Source organism: Numenius arquata, chromosome 9, assembly GCF_964106895.1.
Source record: "Numenius arquata chromosome 9, bNumArq3.hap1.1, whole genome shotgun sequence".
Lineage (NCBI taxonomy): Eukaryota > Metazoa > Chordata > Aves > Charadriiformes > Scolopacidae > Numenius > Numenius arquata.
In genome coordinates this window covers 17,474,080-17,492,881 of record NC_133584.1, presented here as the reverse complement: position 1 = coordinate 17,492,881, position 18,802 = coordinate 17,474,080, and the positions used below count along the sequence as shown (strand labels likewise).

Here is an 18,802-nt window from a genome sequence, read left to right as displayed (position 1 = left end):
GCATTAAAAGAGGACACCTTCACCTGTCCTACTGCCTGGACACCATGTGAGCACGTTTGGTTGCAACTGGAAGCTTCAGACCTGCTTGAAGCCTCTGTGCAGCAAGTTCCTGTCATGGCAAGTCTATTACAGTTGAAAAGCTTGACAAGCCCACGTAGGGAGGGTACAAAAGTAGCCTCTTTTTAGAGTTACCTTTTGGCAGACTTCTCTATTTTGTTTATAATTTAGATGGAGTTCAATTCTTCATTTTAATTCTATATTTTTAATTTTCAGAGGGTAAGTCTTTATATTTGGGAAGTAGTTAAGTAAGTAAAGGAAAGTATGGAGTGTGGCAGGACAGTGCAGAAACAGAAGGGACAGAATTCTATGATAAACCAAACCATTTTGTAATGGTCCAACTAATTTCAACACATATTTGCTTACCGAATCTGTAGCTAGGTGGCTGTTAGAATTTGTGAATTCTGATACCAGCTCATCAGCGACTTCATTGTATGAAGTTGTTCCTTTACGTTGAACTTTTTCACATACTTTCATTGAAAAATGCCTCAGACCCTTCCCATTTTTATCTCCTTTTTTGCTTCTCTTACTGGGAAGGAGAAAAGTAATTATTTTAATACACCAAATGTTAATAAGCTACTTTGTTAAACAGCAAAAGGTCTATCTATTGCAACAGGAATCGGGATGCATCATTATGTACCACCTAAATGAAAAAATAAAACTGTTCTGCTTTTTTGAATCAGTTTCTTTTTTCTTACAAGTTGGCAGAAAAGTGCACTGGAACCCTATCCCCTTTCTCGGCAATTTCTACCTTGACCATATGCTACTGGGAACAACTGGACTTAAAATTCATCTCCAGCGAGTTTCCCAAAAGAGTAACCAAAAAAAGGGGGAAAACCTCACAGGTTTGATGTGCCTAGAAGCCAGATTTACAGGGAACTCTCATGTTTGTGCTTAAAATAGAAAGGCTCAGACATCCCTATTTACAATTCAGCAGAAGACACCTTAATTCTCCAAACAACCAAGTTTAATATCTGTACCAGCATAGTTAAGGCTGAGATACAAGAATCTCTTTTGTGGAGAATAAGTACACAGTCATTGGTTTTTATGGTGCCAAATTACTAACTGGCAACTGTCAGGATTATTTTCCATTCACTTTCTGCCTCCAGAAAAGCAAGAGCTTGGATAATGGTGATGGAAAAAACAGAAGCAATTGGTTTTATCACACAAGCTAGATTTGGATGCACGTTTCAACACAAGCCTTTAAAAAGCTCAGCTGTGATGGGTTTTTTGTTTGGTTGTTTGGGGTTTTTTTGTTTTTTTGTTTGTTTGGGGGTTTTTGGGTTTTGTTTTGTTTTTTTAATTACAGTTTTACAAGTTGGTTTCATAATATGTTTCAGGGAGATCTATTATTTTACAGAAAAAAGGCCTAGTTCAGACAACAGTAACAAGCTAAGGAAAACATTAACATACCAGAATGCTTTTCAAAATTTTGTATGTATTTAAGAAAACAGAACACTGGAAAGGACAGAAGAAATGGAAGAGTGGAAAGGAATACTGGAAGATGAAACAAAACCCCAACCCAACACTCCTAATCCCTACACAGTTATTCAATTTGAGTAACCCCTGATAGGCAAAACAAATAAAACCACCCTGAATGCACTCAAAGAAGTTTCAGAAGCAAAGGAAAAGACCATCTGTTTATGAGTATTTGTCACACTGAAAACTAGAACAATCCTGTTTCTGAAGATGTGGTGGTGTGTTTTTCACAACTCCCAGTATCATAATCTGTAACAGCAAATATATTTATCAGGAAGTGATAAAGCCAAGAGTAATGAATTATAACTACAAGGAATAACACACAACAAAGACTTTACGTGGAGGAGTGAAAAACTGCTGAAAGTGGGAACTGGACACACATATCGCTGAAGGGCAGATCTGAAGAAATAAGATAGATATGACTGTTTACATAAAATACATATGTTCAATAATACTCACCTTTCTGAAAAATCTGATTCTATAAATTCTCGAGTCCGCTTTCTGTCCCTAAGAAAAGACAATTCAAACTTAGATGAAAATAACATTATATATTTAGACCAACAAAATCAATGTATGTGGGGCCTACTGGGTACTAGTGTTTGCTGTTACATGCTCACTGAAAGGGGAAAATAGCACACATGCAGCTTGACAAAATTTAAGAGAAGGTGGTTAGGACTTTGGAGGTTGTCTGAGCTCACTGCCAGACAAGCTGTATTCCCAACTTTACCTTGCTTTGCCCGTATGATTTCAAGGAATTCACTTCATCTGAACTATAGGAAGTGCTAATGTGACCTAGATAACCACATCCCATCAAAAAGGAGAAGCTGGGCTTCTTTGAAAATTCCTATTAAAAATGCCTCCATGTAGAAGAAAAATGCCTTTAAACAGCGCCTAAGATATATTCTGTATTTTCAGGACATTGTATGTTTTGCTATCTTTAAACAAAAAACAAGGTAAAACACTAAACGTTCATATTGGAGCTGATGCACACAGAGCTGAAGAGAGAGACTCTGAAGAAGTAGTTGACGTTAATTTTGCAGAGGAGTAGCAGTCACCAATCGTTGCTGGTTTCCTTATCATTCTATTTATTAGCCACAGCAAGAAGATTTCAGCAGTTGTCTTCCAAAATTGTCTTTTTATTCTTGCAGCCGAAACAATGCACAGTGCTTGAGAACTATCAGTAAATGACTTCATGTTGTTACCCTGCAATTTCAAAACCAGGGCTCCCAGCAGATACTTACGCAGCTAAAAACCTGGCAGTGTTATGAAGGGAGCTGAACAAAAATGCTGGATGTGAGGACCTGTGCCATGAAATCCTGCGTGTATTGGGTTGCGCGACCCAGAGCCCACCAGCAGACGCCTCCCCGGCAGCCCCGGCGGGGTCTGTGTGGTGGGCGACCCCTGTCCATGGTGCTAAACCGCCCCCGCTGCGCCGGACCCAGCGGGGAGGGGTCTGGAGCGGCGGCCAAGGGAGAGCGTCCCCCCGCCTGTCACCCCGGCTGAGGGAGACTGTACGGAGCCCCGAGAATGAATATGCTCTTGTCTCACTTGATTTTGGAAACAATTTGGAATCTGCGAAGAGGAGTAAACAATGGGTGAAGCAAGGAGTCTGGACGCGCAGTCCTCTTGAACTGTCTTCAGCGAGGGCTCGCCGCTGGGGTTCAGCAATACCACAGACCCTGCCTCACCTCTCTTCTTCAGATGACAATATGACCTATCGTATGGACTACCCTGGGGATCAATATTGATTGGCCCGTCTGGAGAACATCTCGCTCCTTTTTATTGGCGAAACAGTAATTAGGCTCACTGGAAATAGCGTGTCTAGATTTTGACAGTTTACAAACAGAAGATTTTGACAGTTTACAAACTCCTTGCTTCTGCTGGGTGGTGGTTGCTGCACTGCAACGAGGCTTCTCTGGGAATCTCCACCACCTGGGCTTGGATGAAGCTTAAGAAAGCCAATGGGCATTCATTCTCCGGTTTAGCAGGCTGTGAACAGGCACTACAGCTTTTCCCTCCGCTGGGAACTGGAAGAACTTCTGCCTGGCCTCCACATTACACAAATTCTGCAGAAATAATCTTTGACAACTCCTTTTTCAAATAAAATCAGAACTAAGTGGATTCAAAAGGTATTTTGAGGATATAAACACACACTCAGCAAAAAAATTAAGCTTAAAAACTTCTCAGCCAGGCATGCAGTTTATTGACTCTGTGGTGGGAACAGAACACCTGGGAAGTACAAGCCTATGACAGTCCTCGCTTACAAGCACAGAATGAAGAAGGTCAAGGTACAAACATTGTACTCTCATTTCTGCCATGTCCTAAGAAGCTCCATTTTCCCACCTCTAAACCTGGAAAGGTACTACTGACACTCATCACCTGTTTACAAAAATTAGCCTAGATATGGAAATAAATTATTGTTCATTTTCTGAGGCAAAGCACTGTCTTGAGACATAAAAGCTCAGAAGTACTGGTATTAGAAAAAACAAACAAACAAACAAAAAAACCCAAACCAAACCAAAACTGTAAAGACCAGATTTCCTTAGAAGAGCTAAAGACAGTCACGTTGCTCTGAGTACCTCAGAATCCTATGAAAACTTGTTGCTACTGTAAAACATTCATAAAAATACAACATAGATTACATTTTAAAATTTTCCATTAGAGCTTTATTCTTAAATGCCTCTAAGTCTCTTCCCCTCTTGGCACCCGCTGATACGCTCAAAAGCAAAGCTCCTTGGATATACCGTAACTTAGGAAAAAAAAATAAAGGCTTCTTTTAACAGGGCTCATGAATTTATGACTCTCCTTTTTCACAAAGAAACGGACACTGCTATGAAACAAAATTAAAACAGACAGTGAAGCGACTGGTGCTTGTTCTTCTGTGTTCACATGCTCCGATGCTCCAGACATCAAAAGTGCTTAATACGCTGAAGAGCCTCCTTTTACTTGTGCAAGGACTAGAAGCCGTAAGCCAACATAAAGATACAACAGTATAAATAAAGGGAAAAAAAAAATCAGAGCAGATCCTCAAACATCTTTAAATAAACCAAGAATCTTACCCTGGGGCCCAGCCAGAAGCTTCCGTTATGTGTGTCTGTGTGACCATTGCTGGAGCTGGGTTATACGCACTCCCAATCAGAACACTCCCTGAACTGGTCAGTCTTTGTGATGTGCTTATGATCTATGAAATTTAGAAATAAAAACACACAGTTCTCTTAAGAAAACAGAGGTTACCACAGCCCAAAATTCATACTAAGCATGGTACTAAGATGATGACGATAATAATAAATAATTCTGTAGTGGATGCAAGCTGCAGCCAAAATATACAGTGGCGATGTCATCAGAATATCTTCATACATGAAAGTAATTACAATGCTCTTAAGTTTTCTACTAATTGTACCATGTTACTGTATTATTCATATGGACAAGATCTAGACTGCAATAATTACTAGGTATGACAGATAGGCTCTGTGCCTATATACATCTAATTTTTTCTTCAAGAGTACATCTAGGCAATTTCTTGATCACTGTAATCAATAAAGCCTCCTTTCCAGTGGATTTGTCTCTTGGAATTGTCTGTCTTTGGTACCAAAGACAATCTGAGGTTCAGCCAAAGTATTCCCTGCAGTTTCTAGCATTCACAAGATCTCAAAGCATTCTGGCAAGCTAATAATACAACATTGTACCTACGGAATTAAATAACACCTGTACGGTATAGATAGAATTTACATTTACTCAAACCCAGTGAAACTGTATGTACAATGGTTGTTTACACTAAGACACCTGGTCTCAACTTTTAAATCACGTGTAAGTTCATTCTTTAAAGTAGGTCACCAGAAGAATTTAGATAGTATTTAAAAATGAAGCAGTATTAATTAGTTAATCTTTAAAACAAATCAAAACAGGTACAAGTTAGATATTTACTGGTTGATATTGGAGAACAAAAGACGCCATGCTGGCTGCTTTACACGCCGCATGCGGGCACAAGAACGGTATCAACTTAATGCCACATTGGCCTAACGTCAGAAACATTTTGTGACAGAATGATTAATTTGTAAAAGCTTGTTTAAGTTCAGCACTGGCGTAACATCAGTATGCATGTAATGCAATATTTCAATTAAACATCAGTCCGATCCAGTAACTTTTTATATCAATTTCTTGCGATACTATAAATAATGTTTGTTTGCAGTAAGCATATGGCTCTGCCGGCATATGGCAGGCACACGCCAGGGAGAAAAGATGTTAAATATTTTGTGTACTGAAATTAATTGCAGCACGTTCCACCCCCTCTGAGGTTTCACATTGCTCTACCGATGCCTTGTAAATCACAGATCAAATGTGTGATTGAAGGGCATTTTATGTCCAGTCTCCTCCTCCGCCCGCTGTAGTAAACCGAGCTGGCACAACCACCTTCGGGCGCTCGCACACCGACCCGTCCGCTCTCTTTCTGTCCCGCGGTGCCACCTGGTGGCGGCGGGCACCGGCAGGGCCGGCACCGGCAGCGCCCCCGGCCCCCCGCGGCACCGCGGGGCGGGAGCTGCTCAGGCGCGGAGCCCCCGCTCTACGGCTCCCTGTCACGGCTGCCAGCTCTCCCGGGTACACAAACCACTGTTACCTCGGCGTCACTTTTACGTTTGCTGTTGAATGTTTGCTTTCACAAAATATGCCACACGGAGTATTTTCAGAGGACTAGTCCCACCTTCTCTTAACAGCAAATATTTTTCCAGTGTGCCTGCAGTAATCACATACATTCACTGCACAGCATAAAACAGAAAACCTCACCCTACTTTAGCAAATAGAGCGTCTGTAGGATGTGTTAAATCCCTGTAATTAAATCTCTGTAATTAAGCACTACCAGTTTATCAGTAATACTTACGCTGTTAAATTTATACCTACAGACTGAATCTAAAGAAATGGTAACAAACACCCATACACAAGAGTCCAGCCCAAAACACCCGTGCTGATGTCACTGTTTGCAGTGACAGCTGTACCCCAGGGGATCCAGAGCAATCCAGGTCAATCCCTGACCCCGGGGCTGCGTGCCGCTGAGAAGGACCCGGAGCGGCCGCAGGGGCTGTGACCTGCAGCGGTTAAATAAAGCCAAAACCCCCTCACGGCTGCTGCTAACGCAGGTGAGATGCCAAAGGATTGCTAACACTCCTACTATTAAGAACTTGTGAATATTCTCTTTTAAATGGTCTGGGGCACAACACAGCTGTACACTGGAGGTCTGTATTAACGGCTATTTAATAATAAAATGTTTTCTGAATATAGACCTATCCTCACAAAGCAGAAAATAAAATAATTTTTAAAAAATTAAAAAAAAATTAAAATAAGAATACAAAATAAGAATAAATGTGTGTCTCACAGCATGCAGTAGCTTTTGCAACTTCTACCCGCTATAGAACCTAAACTGCAACTAGGGTACGTTTAAACCAAAAGCAGGGCCTCAAGCAGCCACTCCTAAGAGCAGGAACTGCATTAACTGACCGCTCTCCCTGCTCTTGACTATTACTTATTTATTGCACTCCCGGGACACATCTTTCGTAGAGGAACCATTCCAGTGAAATGCTACGGGGCACCTGCTCTGGCAATACTTGCATCAGTACCGATGCTCTGAGGAACACGATTCCCTGGTAGACGGGGCACTAGCCTGTGGCTAGTACTTCAGATGGAGCTCTACACAGCAGCTTGCGGGGGAGGGCAGCGCTGGCTGCAATGCTTGTGCCCATCTGTCCAACTGGGATAAAAGCCACCGAAGAACAGGAATAACTGCTGATGAGAAAAAGACCCACCACAATTATTTATAAAACACATTAAATGGTTGCTGTACTCAGGCTAAGTGCTTGGCACGTAGGCACTGGGTTACCAGCAGCAGTTGACTATATTGCCTGTTAAGCTCTCTGGCCACTAGAAAACCGAAAATTTTTCTCAAACCAGATCCAAAATCCCTGAAACAGCAATATGCTCTCAGTATACAGTTATCGACAGGAAAAGAGTTTTAAGAAGAGTAGTTTCAACAAGTTAAACCTCTAGCAACAGATCTGAGACATTTAGTCTTTGGCAACACTGGAGACTTAGCGGTGAGAACATGACTCAAAATATTCAGAGTATCAATAATCTTCTTCATGAGATTTTTCTTTTCTTAATACAGTTTTGAGTAATAGTTAAAACGTCAACTGGTAAAGTTGTTTCAGTTTCCATTCCAAGCCAGGAAGACGGGCATCCCCTAAGTTCACCCACAAGATGGTTGTTGGGAGCGGCAGCTCTGGTGTGCCAAGCTGCGGTACCCACATCCAGCGCCTCTCCAGCCAGGTGGGGCACTTCAGCAGCCTCTGCAGCTGAGGCGGGAAGCGGCAAGTTCCCAGCACCGATCACGTCTTTGTTTTTCATGTTTCCACATTACATCAACAGGAAGCCATGCAGGTAGTTACACAAGTCAGCATTACCGGAGTTGCAAAACTTACCATTTGGGGTCCAACATTCACATTGATTGGTCCTAAGGTTTTTGGCAAAATCTTAGTTGGAGAGTTGGTGCTGGAAACTGGTAATGTGATTATTGAAATATTACCTAAAAAGACCAGTAAAAAGAGAGTTTTAAATTACTTCCTTAGTAACCTCTGAATAACACTCTGGCAAATTCTCACATTTTAACGTTTTGGAATCAGGTTGGCTTTTTTGTCTCATAAACTGCAAACACACCCTCACACAACCGCCTCCAGACCTTTCAGCAGATGTCACAAGGACACCTCGCAAAACCACACCTTCACTATTTTACCTTTAAAATTATGTGTTAGTATTTTATTTCCAAAAACAATTTCTTCTTGCCTAAGACAAAGAGCACAGCCTGCCATAGCTCAGCATTAAGTTAAAATTAATGAGTATACTTCTAGAGAGAAATCAGCACACAAATCCTACTTATAATCATAAGCACATATACAAAATATATATCCAGCTATCTTCATAGCCTTAACCACTCCTCGCCTGACTATACTGAAGTATTCTACAAACATCAGTGAGGTAGATGTACAGATGTAACATCCAGAGCATATGATGCCTCTGTCACTGTACAGATGGAGTAAATGATGCCTTTGCAACTTACCTGAAGTAACAGAGCAGGCAGCTGGACATCAAGATGAAGCCAAGCACACCATCTCTCACCCAGTGGGTTCTCATCCCAAGCTGTTTATCATCCTTGTGATGCCAGACAGCTTATGGATCTAACTCTTCCTGCCTTCACACAGAGAAGTGCAGCTCTATGCTGAGAGTCTCACAAATGCTGCTGCTCCTCTATTTCAAACCTTATCTTGTAATCTTGATTATTCAGACTTAAGGTCTTAATCAAAACTATCACGCAGCACTGCCATTAGCCCACGAATGCGCAAACTGTTGTACACAAGCCACTCCAAGCAGTGAACACATTTATCTATGGACACTGTGGCAGAAGGACCTCCTGGCTCTACGACAGTTTCAAAGCAAGAGAGCTGGGAATTGATCAATCTAATACCTCCCCCCATTCTTATGCACAGCCTTCTTCAAAATGGGGAATGACAGTGGTGGGTCTGGAGGCAGAATCAAATGTAAGGAAGAGCTGCCACTGTCTCATAACCCAGAGTCAGGTTGGGTCTAGCTGGGGTCAGGAGCCCTAAGGAAAAGGATTGGCTCCCGAAGAGCCACTTACGCTCCCTGGCACTAGCAGACAGAAACCGAAGGCATCTGAGGTGACAGGTTCCTTCAGACCAGTGCAGGGATCAGCCCTCCCCATCCCACTGCCCTCCTCCTTCCACAGGAGCTGGTCAACATTCAGCTTAGCCTGGATGGTCCCAAGCTGACCCAGTGGTGTCCTTTCTCATACAACTTGTTCTCCTCCACTGTCCACTTTTCTCTTCTCACTTGGTCCTGAACCAGCCTTTTTGTTTAGTTTTGTTTTTTAATTCAGTACACCTGTGTTCTGCCATGAGGGAACTGGAAAGTCATAAATTCAACAGTGTAACTTCTGTGTAATACAAAGCAGAAACAACACAACTGAGAGAAAAAGAATACTTGAAAAAAGGATCTTCTGTAGCTACAGCATAGAAATAGTAAAGATGTAGACATACAAGTCTCACCTTTATAAAAAATGAACAGATATGAGAAATATTTTCAATTTGAGAAAAGGATGTTCTAATGTTTTGTGTAAATCCCTTTGGCATCTGAAGTAACACTACTACTAACACTGACGCTAGTACTACTACTGACTAATTTTCCAAAAGGCAGATCTGTATCTGAGAACACGTTCAGAAGCAGCTTGCTTCTGCTTTATTCAATAAATCGAATAATGTATTCAGTCACCTAACTCACCTAGGAAAAAAACCTTCTAAACCCCACACACTCGCAAACCCACCCCCACAGCAGATCCTTGCTCTATTACAAAACGCCTTTTGTGAGGTAGTGCCTGAGTGCCCCTGACAACAGTAATTCATGATTTACATACATTGTGTTCACATTTTGAGCTCAAAATAGTTCCCTAAACTGGCTAGTTACTTGTCAATTTTACTTTTGCTATAGGATTTTGCCCAGGATTTGCTAAACTGCACCAGCGTGTTCTCATCAAAACCTAGTCTCCCCTCTCCTTGCAGGCTGTTGTCGTCAGCGACGTGCCTGTCACTTCCCAGTACTGCTGGAGAAAATTTCCTCTTTTCTGCTGCAGCTGAAACTTTTGACTCCTTTTTCTCCAATATCAGCTCTCATGCTATTTTTCCTTGTCCCTTTTCTTACCGGGGAAAAGAAATAAATTACTTTCTCTGATGCTGACAACATAAAGTCACATGGCAAAGTGCAGTAAAATTCTGAAATGTCAGCATCTAGCTTACAGTTCTCTTACCATGGGGCTACATCACAGAGTCATCGCTGGTGACACTTCCTGGCCTGCAAGAGGCACGGTAATGTCATGTTTCACAACGTAAGGTTAAACCTCTCAGACTTACTGTACTGTACAATTAGCACTGCTGCTGCACAGTCCAACGTACGTGTCTACCCACTGTCCCACGTCCATCGCTGTGCACACCGTTTCCTTCTTTCTCAACATGTGGCACGTAGGTTGTAATCTATGTGCACTGGTAATAGTTTTTAACGTAAGTACCTCCCCTCGCGCACACACAGGCAAACTCTCTGAAAACTAGCTTAAACTGCCCTCACCATTAGGGCAACTCTAGTAATTACATGGGTCATGCAAATTACTTGATCTTGTTTTTAAAAAGACAGTCACACATGACATATGTTTAAAAGTCTTTTTTGGTTACAGTTACTGTCAGTAAGAAAGATCTTTATCTTCTAATCCCTACACAAACCCCCCATCATCATCAAAATGATCTTAAGAGTTCATCAAGTTTTCAAAGAAATGCTTTCCTGCCCTTGTCCTTCCTTTTAAATTTAAGCATAAATATAAATATGTGAATGTGTGGACTTTAAAACACAGACAGGATGGAAAGGGACGAGTTCCTTTCTATGAGTGAGGTCTCGCTTATCCACCATGACAGAAAGAAAGAACAATGAAGTTTTTCACAATAAGAGTTAATTCTGCTTGTTTGTCAACAACTGAAAAAAACGTAAACAAAAAGTTTTATCATTTATGAAAAAAATATTCCCTCCCGTTTTTTTAAGTGTCATAGTCAAGATACTCATGTGACCTCAGCTGCTCCATCTCTCTTCACAACATGAAAATTGGTCCAGTTAATGCATTTCCAAACAGATCACATGAGCACCCCAACCTGAAGAGACAGATTTTGCAGTCAGTATCACCAGCATCACTACTCTCCTCTAAACAAAGAGAAATCCAACTTCCAAGAGCAACCCGTCCTGCCCACGGCCCTGGCACAGCATCAGCCCAGGTCTGCAGGACGCAGCCGCTGCTGAAGGAGCTGGAGCTGGCCAGGACCAGTCCCAGCGCAATCGAAACATCACCACAAACTGGAAACTGCCGACAAAAGTGCGACCAGCTCTGAGAGCAGGCACTTGTTTGCTAACATGAGCGGCTGTATTTTACACCAAATTTTCACCAAACAGTGCATCCATGTTTGCTAAAGAGCTGGTAATTTCTAAAGTTTTGGAGGCAAGGTGGTGTTACAAAACAGCAAGCACCAACAGGAACAATCTCTTCAAGTCTTATTTATAAAACAGCACAGAAAAAGTTGAAGGAGGAAGGAGACGTCATGCTGTTTGTAGATCATCTAAAAATATTCACAGACTTTAAAAAACATTCAGCAGATTTCTGTATTGAACTTAAAGCAAAAATACCACAAAACTAAATATATATACTTTATCACATAGCAACTGTAAAGGCTTTAAACATGAAGAAATTCCAAATAAATGCCAAGTCTTAATAATGCCCATCATTTGGGGAAAAAAAGATTACACTGATTTATGTTCCACTGAAAAACAGCAGTACGTACAGTGGTAAGCTGAACACAATGAGACCCATCAGCCTCCTAGTCACGGTAATCTTACTGCCTGGATGAAAAAGGTCAGCAGAGATGGATCAAACTAGAATGATTTGTATAATAATACTCAATTCTTATATAATGTTTCTCAGCAGTACTTTGGAAGCACAAAGGAGGTCAGTGTCATTATTCCCACTCCACCTACAGAAAACCAAGCACATGGGAAAGAAACCCACTTAAAACTCTCATGGAGAGGCTTTAATGGCAATATATAGAAAACCACCACAAACTGAGCATGCTCGTCACGGGTGCAAATGCAGGATAAAAATCTGTCAGTGAACATATGTATGTTTCTTTTAGAACAAACCCCCTTTGCTTCTACGTAAATTAGTTTTCCATCCCTCAGTCACCACTATTGCTGTTTCTCATGGAGAAAAACCAGAGTTGATATTCTTTCATGCTTAGAAACATATGATCACTACATAACTATTATTCTTCCTGGCATTTATGAAATCTTTTTACTTGCACAAAGAAAAATTCAATTTAAGTGATCTTTAGTTTCAAGCAGTCACCGAAAAAAGTTATTCATGTTTATGTACATGCATGCTCACATGCACACACTAACTAACCATCCCATAAGACTAACTTCAAATCGTTAGGTGGCATCCTAAATAGTTTAACTTCACACAAACAACACGGACTCCTATACAAATATGGAGTTAAAGACGTTTCAGTGATTTTTTTCCCTGTATAACTAAATCTGTTAGGTCTGCAGCTTAGTTGCAAAGATAATCAGAAACAATGTCAATTGGAGAATCTATAGAATCTGTCACAGCCAGTTTGAAGGAAACCATAGCTGACGGGAGGCACAGACCAACCAGCTGGGGTCACACACAATGCGTACGTCAACAAATAAAGTCTTTGAATTTTTAGACAAAACACTAGGGAAGTGCTGGTAACTTGGATTTCATATTCTGAGCTCTGAAACAAACATCCATATTTTTAAAGCGTATCAATGAACAGCCATTTTAAATAACACAGCCTATGGCTTGATGGTAATGGATGGTAAAAATAACAGTTCAGAGTTGGGAAATACCAGGAAGTCCATTAGGATATTTTGCAATAACATGTGATGTTTCCTCAGGATCCTCTATTACATTAAAACATTAATTGATCTCCAAGATCAGGACACAGTATTATTAAAGCATATAGGAAAACTGAATTATTAACATGCTATTAACGTGCATATATTTTCTTGGTACATTTCTTCATTTGTTTATTCCACAAACTTACTGGGCTATAAACCTAACTTTAAAAATTGTATAATCTGTAGAAGAACACACATATCTAGAAATATATGAAATCAAAGAGATCTGTAGAAAAGGAAAAACTAAATCACAGAATCAGACAGAGAATGGTGTCGTACATGGAACAACGGGTATTTTTCAGCTGAATCTCCTCCTAGGTCCAGCGAACTGCTCAGCCACCTACACAGCTATGCTGGCACTAAGCGAAGGACAGTGTTTAAAAGCAGCTGTGAGGTGACCAGGGCAAACCTAACTGGCACTGTTATCAGAGAAGATGTCTGGCATCAAGCAAAAGATTACAACACAAGGAAAGGCAGAAAATGGTAAATATGTTAATTAAAAAAAAAAAAAAAAAGAGACAGAAAGAAAAAAGAGAGAGACACTTGCCTTACTGCTTCCATTACAGTAGCACAGGGACATCCTGTGCATTGCCCAGTTTCTAAAACACCAGCCCTATCAGGACTTAATAAAAATTAGGTACTGCATAAAAAAAGATGTATTGAAACGAGGTTTCTTGTGAAGTTGCATGAAAAGGTAAGATTCCCAACCAAAGCAATCTGGATTGCAATTTGATCCTATTAAGGGATCCTCCCTCATGGAGCCTGTTTCAAGATTGGTGTCTGGAGCTGGACTCCCTTTTGCCTCCACAGCAACAAACAGAGAACACCACGTAAATTCAAAGAATTTAAGAATATAGTAATAAAAAAGTATTAACTAAGGACAGTACAATCTACATTATACATTTTAAGCTGAGAATCACACGTCACTCATAGTCCAGTTGAGAACTGTTGCTTCTTTCTTCCACACCCTAACTAGTAACTGTCAATTCACTGTTCATAGACAAAAGTGGATCAGTACCCAGTGCCTTTGTTCAGATACAGACACACTAGGTCAGCCAACAGATTTTGTTTAGGAGGCAGCAGAACAGTTAACCTGTGAAATAAACTCACTTTTTACATGCAAGAGTATTCCCCATGAAAGATAACAAAATATGGTTTCAGTAACTTCCATAATTTCTTTATAGGCACTTAGAAATTTAGAATTCTTTAAATTCTCAGGACATTATCTATTGAAAATGAAGTTTGTGCTCCAGGTGACTTCTCTGTGTATTTAATTGATCTGATTTACTTTTGGGAATATCCCTTACTTGCAGGTCACGTACATCAAGTACTTTTAACATAAGCTAAAAGCATGACAAAAGATGACCTTGGAAATACTATAATTAAGAATGTAATCTATCAAATACAAGTTAATCCTTACTAGACATTTTTCTACTTATGTCAGATATATTAGTTCTTCATTCCTATCAGCAGCTATGAATTTTGAATGAAACAACCGTGTTACAGGAGACGTTTTGTTTGTTTTGGAAACAAATTCTCATTCGGAGTTTTTCAGCTCAAAGTCTGGTATGAATTCCTCCCCCTCCACCCCCCAAACCTTCCTGATCATTTCTACTGGTTTTGCTATTGTTTTTGTTGAAACTCTAACAATTCTGATCAAATCCCCAATTCTCAAGTTTATGAAAAATATTAACAGACCACTCCCTCCCACCCCCGATTAACTATTCTTGGTAAAATATGTACTTAAAAAAACTTACAGGAATCTGCAGAGAGAATGACAGAATGGTTAGGAGGGACCTCTAGAGTCATCTTGTCAAAGCAGGCTGCCCAGGACCATGTCCAGGGCCCATCTGAGTATCTCCAAGGTCAGAGATTCCACAACTGCTCTGGGCAACCTGTGCCAGTGCTCAGTCACCCTCAGAGTAAAAAAGCGTTTCCCGATGTTCAGAGGGAACCTCCTGTGTTTGTCTGTGCCCATGCCTCTGGTCCTGTCACTGGGCACCACCGGAAAGACCCTGCCTCCATCCCCTGTACCCTCCCTTCAGGTATTTATATACATTGATAAGTTCCCCCCCGAGCCTTCTCCAGACTTCAGTCCCAGCTCTCTCAGCCTTTCCTCACACGAGAGATGTTGCAGTCCTTTCATGATCTCAACTCTCTATTATGTCTGTGTCTCTCCTGCACTGGAGAGCCCCATAACTGTACCCATCACTCCAGGAGTGGCCTCACCAGGCCTGAGTGGAGGGGACCTGCTGTCACCTCCCCTCCCCATGCCACCCAGGGCACCACTAGCCTTCCTCCTGGCTCACGGTCACCTTGCTCCCCGCCAGCAGCCCCAGGCCCCTTTCTACATACAGAGCAGCCCCAGCCTGTGCCGGTGCAGGGGCCGTTCCCCCCAGCCCGCCGAGGTCCCCCTGGCCAGGAGCAGACCGCCCTGCCGCCCCACAGCCCGGCCATTTCCAGCGCTGCTCCCTGCGCTCTGCTCCCGCCGCCCGCCTTCCCTCAGGGTCTGGGCCCCTGCGCTACCCCCGCCTCAGACGGCGGCGCCGGGCGATCCCGGCACCCCCCCGCCACCGCCGGGAGTTTAAAGTAGGCAGGCCGAGAGCGGGGCTCCGGGGCGGCGATGGCGGTCCCCCCCCTTGTCGCCCGTGGGCACGACGCGGCAGGGCCAGGCGGCAGCAATGGCGCGGGCAGGGCGGGCCCGGGGCGGCCGGCGGGGGCCGTGGCGTCAAACCTGGTGTAACAAAGGCTCTCCTCTCCACCTGTGCGGCCCTGCACACGGGCATTCACCCGCATCTCCTACATTTACAACGACAATTTTAATTCAGGCGGTCCCACACAGCGGTACGGCCAAGGGAGCGGTGCCTGGAGACTGAAGGAGTCGGAAGAGATTTTGCTGAGGCTACAGAGTCTCCATGGCAGAAACGCCAGTCTCTGACAGGGGCAAAGCAATGGCACACACCCCAAACCTGCAGCCGCCGCTGGTTCACCCTAGGGACAGGCCGTTGGTTCACCCTAGGGACAGGCCACTTCGCTGGAGCGGGGCTGGGTCCCCTCCTGCCCCCGTGGTGGGCGGCCGGTAATGGCCCCTCGCCCTGTGCCACCTCAGCTCTGTCTGCACAGCTGCGCAGGGCAAGCACAAACCTTTCACATCTGCAGATGCTTTCAAATTGGAGTCTCTGCATGTCTTGTTTTGGTCAAAGGAATCTTTAGGACACACTGTCCCTTCACCTGTCACTGCAGAAGACTAACAAATTAAAGCACTTCAGGTGTGCTGAATTAGAGTGCTCACCTGGTGGCACCACAGCTCATTGAATTCACAGCTGAGAAGCGGCAGCTTCTTTGACTACCTGATTGTACACCTTGATTTTATTACAGGGCTTCATACCTAGGCAGCTCCGAGTGCTCAGCAGACCAGGTAGCCTTGGGACTACTCCTCAGGCTAGAATAGAGCCCTCAAAGCTTTGGACATCCATGTGGATGCACAGAGGGCCGGCGAGGTGGCTCTATGGGACAGGCGGCCAAGCGGTGATACAGGTGTGCCCTCTCCATGGAATCAGCCAGAGAAGATTTGATTTTCCATTTTTATAATATATATGAACAGGATTAAAAAACTGGAAGTGTTTAACTTACTGACTGGGAACGTCTCCCAAACAGATTGAATTTTAAATTCTGATTACACATGCAACTTTTCAACCGAACTCTACAGTATGTCTGATTTAATTCATTCACAGCTGGAAACAATCACCCCAAACTTAAAACTGAACCGTTACTATACAACTCATTCACAAACCTAATTGTACCTGTTTGAGAACTACCTTGAACTATTATACTTCATAATTTTAACAGAATGGGCCAACTCCACAAAGACATCTTGCCACTTAAACCAAGATTTTGTCTAAATAACGGAGCACCTTAGTTGTTGTCAATTAACTTCATTAGGCACCAAAGTTCCGCCTACAGCCAGGAATGTGTTGGTCCTGTTAGCGTGGAGCATACCAGGAGTTTCTCCCAATGGGCACAATCCATGATAAAACACTAGAAGAATACCCAAGACATACGTACCGGTCTATCGCCAAGGCTAAGAACAGCAACAATCATCTCTGTTCTCCAAAACCTGAGAGGAAGCATCCCTCTTGCATTCAGTAACCTGAGAGTATTGATTCACTAAAGAACAAGAACCAGGGCCAATTTTTTGTCTGGGAGAACTGAAACACAGGTCTCCTACAGGAATAATTTTAATCGCTAGTCTGCCAGGCACTTTGAGATAAGGAAATGAAGGATAGTCAGCCCAGCTTGCCATAGCTGAACAGTTTTGACTGTAACAATAAGAATCTACTACATCAAAGACTGAGTGGAAACACGAGTGAAAATGACCTTCAGAAAGGAGATATCCAGACTCTGCTGTGTGGACTCCTTAAAATACTTTACCCAGTGACCATCCTTGCAACCAGCAGTCCCTGGCATTAGGTGAGTACCCTGGCCATTAGGCAAGAGCCACCTGCATGTGGCATTCCCTCTCAGATCCAATGAGTATTCATTTCAAGCAGAGGAAATAAGCTCCAAATGGAAATCCTTTAAGCCAAAAGAGCCTGTTTGCCTATGAATTAAGAGCAAAAAATGTAGGAAAGTAAATTGTCTGTTGAATGGGAATTGTTCACTAAACAAAGTGAAAAACATTCGGACTTAATGCTCTGCTGAGCACTGTGATATTTCTTCTATGCAAACCTAGAAAGAAAAATCCAGTTCCCTTCAGGATTAGGCAGAAAGTCTTTTTATGAAGATTACAAATTTGGATGTATGTGCTTTGATTCTGCAATCATCACATTTAAAAGATCAATTTCCTTAGTAAATCTGTATTGCATTTAGATACACCAGGTACTAGAAATCCTTCCTTTTCCCAGACATCATCTATACAAGGAATAAAAAAAAATACTGAAAGTATTCTAAAAAGCCTGAATCAAAAAAAGCTACAGCAAGAAGACCACAGTATTCACTAACAAGCACAGGAAACAACCAAGCAATAAGAAAACTGAACCCCCATATAAACCAAACAACCTGTCAACCTATTTAGGAACAGTAATTCAGATTTAAAAACCAGAAGAAGTGACACAGCATGTGCTTTAAGAATTACAGATTAGACTGCAATACCTAAGCAGTCTGTGAGCATTAGCTTCTCCTGTAGCAAAATAAACCTGGAAAATATCCAGAGGTTGTGCATGGAGACTACAGGTCATGGTGGGAAAATGGAGCCTGATCAGCAACAACAGCAGCAACAGAGCAAGTGCTTCAGATGGTTCGAGGGAAAAACTCAGGAAAAGAGAGATTTTGAAAGGTAAGCCTCTGACCAGAAAAAACCCCAGAAAGTAATTTTAGAGCACAAAGGTCAACTGAGCTATTTTGATTACGTGTTTGTAGTGTGAAAAGCCAGAAAACTTCCCCTACATAACTATATATAGTGCTAATACTACAGAATGAGAATGCAGCTCTGTGAGTACAGAAAGAGCAACAGCTCTTTCGATAAGTGTTTCAAGAGATTGTCCTGAAGTTTGAAACAGCATCCTCAAAGATCCAGGCTGCAGTCCACTGTTATTAGGCAAAGTGGCAGAGCAGTGGGTTTACCTAGAACAGTCCAGCATTTTTCAAAACTAAACCAATGAAATCAGGATTACACAACAGATTTCATAGTATAATAAAAGAT

At 42.3% G+C, this 18,802-nt stretch overlaps 1 protein-coding gene across 4 annotated transcripts in view; it reads right to left on the bottom strand.

The window, feature by feature from the left end:
* Window positions 1-18,802, bottom strand: part of TFDP2 (transcription factor Dp-2) — a 40,897-nt gene that overhangs the window by 13,782 nt on the left and 8,313 nt on the right. For 2 of the 4 annotated variants that reach the window (XM_074153143.1, XM_074153140.1), the window contains exons 3-6: window positions 8,004-8,107; window positions 4,596-4,717; window positions 1,996-2,043; window positions 424-586 (exon numbers count right to left, since the gene is read on the bottom strand). In XM_074153143.1, coding sequence (XP_074009244.1) covers window positions 424-586; window positions 1,996-2,043; window positions 4,596-4,717; window positions 8,004-8,107 — 437 coding nt within the window. Of the gene's footprint in view, window positions 1-423; window positions 587-1,995; window positions 2,044-4,595; window positions 4,718-8,003; window positions 8,108-18,802 lie in introns of those variants that run through there. The other 2 variants (XM_074153141.1, XM_074153142.1) reach the window with 2 other exon arrangements.